This window comes from Chaetodon trifascialis, chromosome 15, assembly GCF_039877785.1.
Source record: "Chaetodon trifascialis isolate fChaTrf1 chromosome 15, fChaTrf1.hap1, whole genome shotgun sequence".
In the NCBI taxonomy this organism is placed as follows: Eukaryota; Metazoa; Chordata; class Actinopteri; order Chaetodontiformes; family Chaetodontidae; genus Chaetodon; species Chaetodon trifascialis.
Genome location: NC_092070.1, coordinates 25950096 through 25956488, shown reverse-complemented (window position 1 = coordinate 25956488; position 6393 = coordinate 25950096). Strand labels below are relative to the sequence as shown.

Here is a 6393-nt window from a genome sequence, read left to right as displayed (position 1 = left end):
GTGAAGTGTTCTTTTATTTGCTCAGTTTGAAGGGTCTCTTTCACAAATCCTGTGAGCAGATGCTTTAATGAGACTTTAAGGTGCATTCCCTCAGACTGGAGGTCTCAGCGTTCCCACCTGAGACTCAGGATCATTAAGGGTCAAGAAAAAAATCGGAGGGTTCAGGAGACGATTAACGGGACGAGAAGGTAGAAAAATACTGTTTGAATTTCTGATTTGGTTTCTGAACATCTCTCTTCTTGGTCGAAAAAGAGCTGTTTGAATGCAGGACAATGACTATATTTCAACCAAATGCCACTGAGTGTTGAGCTGCTGACACCTTGCTGATGGACTGAAGCTGTGATGAGGATTTCCAGCTGACTGTGCTTCATCAGCTCAGCAGACTGACAGACTGACTGTGAGCTGCGTATTTAACATCTAAAACTGAGGGTCTGACAGCTTTGGGCCACACATTAAATTAGGTTCTATTCTGCATATCTGAATGTTTTCTGTATGAATCAAAGTAAAACCCGCCTGTGTCATCAGGTTCAGACTCATTCAGGATGCGGTTTAACCCCCAAAATCTTCAGTTTACATTTACGGAGAACAGCCAACGGAGAGACTAGAGAAAAGAAAGACAGAGCGAAGACTGAGACGGACACGAGGCAGGAAGTTCAGCCTCACTTTACGTTTAGACAGAAAAGAAAGAATGACGGCGAGCAGAGTCGAGGAAGGAAACCACGTAATTCCCTCAGAGGGGTTTCTCTACAGCTCGAGCTTTTTTTTTTCTGAATGACTTTCAGCGGCCGTTTGTAGAGAAATGTGATGAGACAGAGACAGAGACAGAGGAAAGTCATCCTCATTCAGTTTCCACTTCAGGTCACCTCAGCATTAAGGAAACATGATGAAACCAAAGTGCCTGCAGGCTCACGTCTCATCAGCTGCTTCAGGACGTTTTCCACCGTCCCATCCAACCCAATGATTCAAAGTGTTCACGGCACGTCATTCACGCTTCCAGCACTGAATGAAGGTCAAAGACCACATTTTAACATTTGTGAAAGTATATAAATGAAATTATGCTGTTTGTATGTCCAAATATCGCAACGCCGTGGACAGATTTTGTACTGTTTTGTGTTTGCAGTCGTGGTAGTCTTGTTGCACCTCTGAAGTCACTTTATCTCTTTGTTGTCATGTTGTGTGCTTTTGTTGTCATGTTGTGTCCCTTTGTTTTCATGTTGTGTCCCTTTATTGTCATGTTGCGTCTCTTTGTTGTCATGTTGTGTCCCTTTGTTGTCATGTTGCATCTCTTTGTTGTCATGTTGTGTCCCTTTGTTGTCATGTTGTGTGCTTTTGTTGTCATGTTGTGTCCCGTTATTGTCATGTTGTGTACCTTTGTTGTCATGTTGTGTCCCGTTATTGTCATGTTGTGTCCCTTTGTTGTCATGTTGTGTCCCGTTATTGTCATGTTGTGTCCCTTTGTTGTCATGTTGTGTCCCATTATTGTCATGTTGTGTCCCTTTGTTGTTATGTTGTGTCTCTTTGTTGTCATGTTGTGTCCCTTTGTTGTCATGTTGCGTCTCTTTGTTGTCATGTTGTGTCCTGTTATTGTCATGTTGTGTCCCTTTGTTGTCATGTTGTGTCCCTTTGCTGTCATGTTGTGTCCCTTTGTTGTTATGTTGTGTCCCGTTATTGTCATGTTGTGTCCCTTTGTTGTCATGTTGTGTCCTTTTATTGTCATGTTGTGTCCCTTTGTTGTCATGTTGTGTCCCTCTGTTGTCATGTTGTGTCCTTTTATTGTCATGTTGTGTCCCGTTATTGTCATGTTGTGTCCCTTTGTTGTTATGTTGTGTCCCGTTATTGTCATGTTGTGTCCCTTTGTTGTCATGTTGTGTCCCGTTATTGTCATGTTGTGTCCCTTTGTTGTCATGTTGTGTTTCTTTGTTGTCATGTTGTGTCTCTTTGTTGTCATGTTGTGTCCCTTTGTTGTTATATTGTGTCTCTTTTGTTGTCATTTTGCGTCTCTTTGTTGTCATGTTGTGTCCTTTTATTGTCATGTTGTGTCCCTTTGTTGTTATGTTGTGTCCCGTTATTGTCATGTTGTGTCCCTTTGTTGTCATGTTGTGTCCCTTTGTTGTCATGTTGTGTCCCTTTGTTGTTATGTTGTGTCCCGTTATTGTCATGTTGTGTCTCTTTGTTGTCATGTTGTGTCTCTTTGTTGTCATGTTGTGTCCCTTTGTTGTCATGTTGTGTCCTTTTATTGTCATGTTGTGTCCCTTTGTTGTTATGTTGTGTCCCGTTATTGTCATGTTGTGTCCCTTTGTTGTCATGTTGTGTCTCTTTGTTGTCATGTTGTGTCCCGTTATTGTCATGTTGTGTCCCTTTGTTGTCATGTTGTGTCTCTTTGTTGTCATGTTGTGCCTCTTTGTTGTCATGTTGTGTCTCTTTGTTATCATGTGTCTCTTTGTTGTCATGTTGTGTCTCTTTGTTGTCATGTTGTGTCTCTTTGTTGTCATGTTGTGTCCCGTTATTGTCATGTTGTGTCCCTTTGTTGTCATGTTGTGTCCCTTTGTTGTCATGTTGTGTCCCGTTATTGTCATGTTGTGTCCCTCTGTTGTCATGTTGTGTCCCGTTATTGTCATGTTGTGTCCCTTTGTTGTCATGTTGTGTCCCTTTGTTGTCATGTTGTGTCTCTTTGTTGTCATGTTGTGTCCCGTTATTGTCATGTTGTGTCCCTTTGTTGTCATGTTGTGTCCCTTTGTTGTCATGTTGTGTCCCTTTGTTGTCATGTTGTGTCTCTTTGTTATCATGTGTCTCTTTGTTGTCATGTTGTGTCTCTTTGTTGTCATGTTGTGTCTCTTTGTTGTCATGTTGTGTCCCTTTGTTGTCATGTTGTGTCCCTTTGTTGTCATGTTGTGTCCCGTTATTGTCATGTTGTGTCCCTTTGTTGTCATGTTGTGTCCCGTTATTGTCATGTTGTGTCCCTTTGTTGTCATGTTGTGTCCCTTTGTTGTCATGTTGTGTCCCGTTATTGTCATGTTGTGTCCCTCTGTTGTCATGTTGTGTCCCGTTATTGTCATGTTGTGTCCCTTTGTTGTCATGTTGTGTCCCTTTGTTGTCATGTTGTGTCTCTTTGTTGTCATGTTGTGTCCCGTTATTGTCATGTTGTGTCCCTTTGTTGTCATGTTGTGTCCCTTTGTTGTCATGTTGTGTCCCTTTGTTGTCATGTTGTGCCTCTGTTGTTGTTTCGCAGCTATGATTTTGTTGTGCATCTTTTTGACTGTTCAGTATCCCCAGCTTCATGTAGTTAAAGTACTAATACAAAGTACTATAAGCTTTATGTGTCTAAAGTATCAGCAGTAAAAGTATACAAGTATCATTAGCTTATTTCCAGCTTCATGTTCAAGTAAAATCAGACTCAGAGTCTGTGAATACAAAACTGTCAGAGTTCAATGAATAAATAAGAAGAGCACTTTGTTCATAAATACAAACTCAATAAATAAATAAATAGAATGTGAGTAGAAGCCGGCAGAGTGCGTCTCTCACAGAGAGACAGAATGAATGACGGCGACAGTCAAACTGGTGGATGAGACGCGTCAGTGTTGGCGTTGAGTCGATGTAGAGCGCCTCCTGTTCATGAAGACCACCAGCAGGTCCAGCTGTTCCAGGTGCAGTTTAGTTGCCTTCCTGATCAGCTCCCAGGACGCAGTACTGCCACCCTGTACACACAGAACTCCAGTCAGTCCGACTTATACCCGGTGCGTCCAGAGCTACAGCTCGTACTACAACAGTACATGTACTCACAGTGCGGCTCAGCGTACTTCTCTTCAGTCTCCTGTAGTATTTTCCCAGTTTGCTGTCTGCTCGCCTGTTAGTCGACACCTGAAGACAAAACAAAGGTCAGACGGTTTCGTTTGGTGGTTAAACCTGAAGTTCAGAGTGTAAAAGGAAATGAAGTGGTTTGTGAAGTGGAAGCACTGAAAGAAGATGAAGTGGCAGTGGAAACAGGAAGAAACGAAAGATGAAGCTGAAGTTTGAGTGAAGTTCAAATATTTGTTGAAGTAAAGCTGCTGAGAGGAGAAGTGTGAGCGGTGAAAGGGCCTGACAGGACAGTTGAAGTGGTCAAAAGAGGGAAGTTTCAGTTGAAGCGTAAGTCCTGAATGATCATCTGGCACGTTGGTGGAAGTAGTCTGAAGTATTGCGTAGTATCAGTAAAGTAAAAGTAGAAGTAAAAGGCTGGAGTGTCTCCCAGTGTGAGAGCTTTAAAGGACTTCAAGGAGTTGAAGCGTGTCCGTCTGTCTACTCACACAGCCACTGAGCTCTTCTGTCTGTCTGTGGACGTTCATCAGGAGCTCTTCGCTCTTGTCAGTGTCCCAGTTAGCAGAGGACCGGTTGTCATGGTGATAGAGGTCAGAAATCAGCTCCAGACTGTCTCTGATGAAGACCAACTGGGACTCCACCTGGAGAGAGAGCGAGAGAGAGAGAGAGAGAGAGAGAGAGACAGAGACAGGTGTGAATCCTGGCTTTCTGACTGGCTGAGAGAGCTGATGTCATCATTGTAACAGACGACAGCTGCACCTTGTTTCTATGTTTGCATGTAAATGAGTCCTGAAGCGTGTCGCCGTGAACATGTGAACGATAATGAAGGACTGGAGGAGCAGAGGTCACATGAAGGAAGCGTAAGCGTGCTCACTGCTGAGAATCTGCACTTAAAAGACTGAAAGAAGCTGAAGCGGCAGCTGAAGACACGCTGAAAGAAGATGACGTTTCAGTTCAAATGGATCGGGTTCAAATCAGTTAAGCTTTGAGAGAAGTTGCAGTGAAAGTGCTGAAGAGCTGCAGACTGATCGTAATGAGTCGTGGTGTCAGTTGAAGAAAGCAGCCGAAGTGTCATTTGAGGAGCATGAGATGAAAGCAGGTGAAGTGTGTGTTGATGTGTAACACTGAAAGCAGTCGAGTCGATGTGTAAAACAGTTTGACGATCACATAAAGAAGGAGACATGAAAGCAGCTGAATGTCACATGCTGTGTAACACTGAAAGCAGCTGAAGTGTCGGACAAAAAGACGGACGGGTTGATGGACGGACGGGTTACCTCAGCCTTGTACATGCTTTCGTAGAGTTTGTAAGGAAAGGAAACTGGACTCCTGTCTTTCGTCAGCTCACCACCCTGAAAGATGAAGACAGAACAGAGGACGCTTCATTTCACCACATCACACACTTTACAAACCACTGCCAGCTGAAGCGGCTCCACTGCTCTCATTTATCTCCGTTTGTTGGCGCATTTTTCTTCGATCTGTCGTAAAAACGGGAGCAGACAAACATTGAATGTTGGTCCTGACCAACGCTGAGCTCGCGCAAACACTTTTCTTATTCACGAACATTTTTGAAAGAAGAAAAACAAACAAATGTGACAAAATGGTTCATTTAACATCAAATGTGTGCGTCCAAATGTCTCCTGAATGGACGTTTGCACACATGTGAACACACACGGCCTGTTTGTGACACCCTGATTTCTCAGGTTGAGATTCAGTGATCTGATCTTTGTCTCGTCCATCTTTGTCCTCACAGAGGACTCAGATGTTTGCTGCTGGTGTAGTTTCTTCCAGCTCCACTCGATCTTACTAATGAGTCACAGCAGCTTTAAAGGGCCACTTGACAGTTCTTAAGTCTTTGTCTCTCAGGACTAACAGTCCCGTGTCCATCAGTCTCTTATTGTCTGCCATCCTTCCTCCGTCACCACTTTTAGCCTGAAACTTTGTGTCCTCTGCTCGTCCATGACCATGAGGACGATCCAGTTTGGGATTTTATGGATATTTGTGGAAATATCTATATGGAGACATGTACAAACTATGTTGTATTTATGTCAGAGGTTTAATATCCAATCCAATCCATTTTATTTAGATGCATTTTTTAGTTTAAATACATTTGAAATAAACACAAAGGTTTTTAAAGTGCTGTACAGTAAAATAAACACAATAAAACATAACAAATAAAAAGATTAAAAAGATAAGAGGATGAAATGCTGAAATATCTGTGCACATAAAATCAACAACCTAAGTGTGAAAAGCCGAAGAAAAAAGGTGCGTTTTGAGAAGAGTTTTAAAGTTAGACAGTGAAGAGGCCTGTCTAATGTGCAGCAGCAGTTCGTTCCACAGTTTTGGAGCTGCAACAGAAAGCGTTCGATCCCCTCTGAGCTTCAGCCTCGTTTTGGGAACCCGCTGCTCTCCTGACCCGAGAGATCGGCTGGGTGTGCAGGGCTGCCGAAGCTCAGAGAGGTACGATGGGGCGAGACCATTTAGAGATTTAAAAGCAAATAAAAGAACTTGGATTACTGTTTCAAAGTGCTGTCTCTGGAGAAAAGGTTTTCTTTTTGCCAGCTGCCTTCACTGGAAGAAGCTCGTTCTCACCACAGCTTT

General features: G+C 43.0%; 1 protein-coding gene across 1 annotated transcript in view; it reads right to left on the bottom strand.

Annotated features, from left to right (window-relative positions):
* Positions 1 to 3572: 3572 nt before the first annotated feature.
* LOC139343750 (interferon a3-like) overlaps positions 3573 to 6393 on the bottom strand; it is a 3740-nt gene continuing 919 nt past the window's right edge. The window contains exons 2-5 of the mRNA XM_070981528.1: positions 5070 to 5144; positions 4284 to 4436; positions 3781 to 3858; positions 3573 to 3695 (exon numbers count right to left, since the gene is read on the bottom strand). Of these exons, the coding sequence (XP_070837629.1) occupies positions 3573 to 3695; positions 3781 to 3858; positions 4284 to 4436; positions 5070 to 5144 (429 nt within the window). The remainder of the gene's footprint in view (positions 3696 to 3780; positions 3859 to 4283; positions 4437 to 5069; positions 5145 to 6393) is intronic.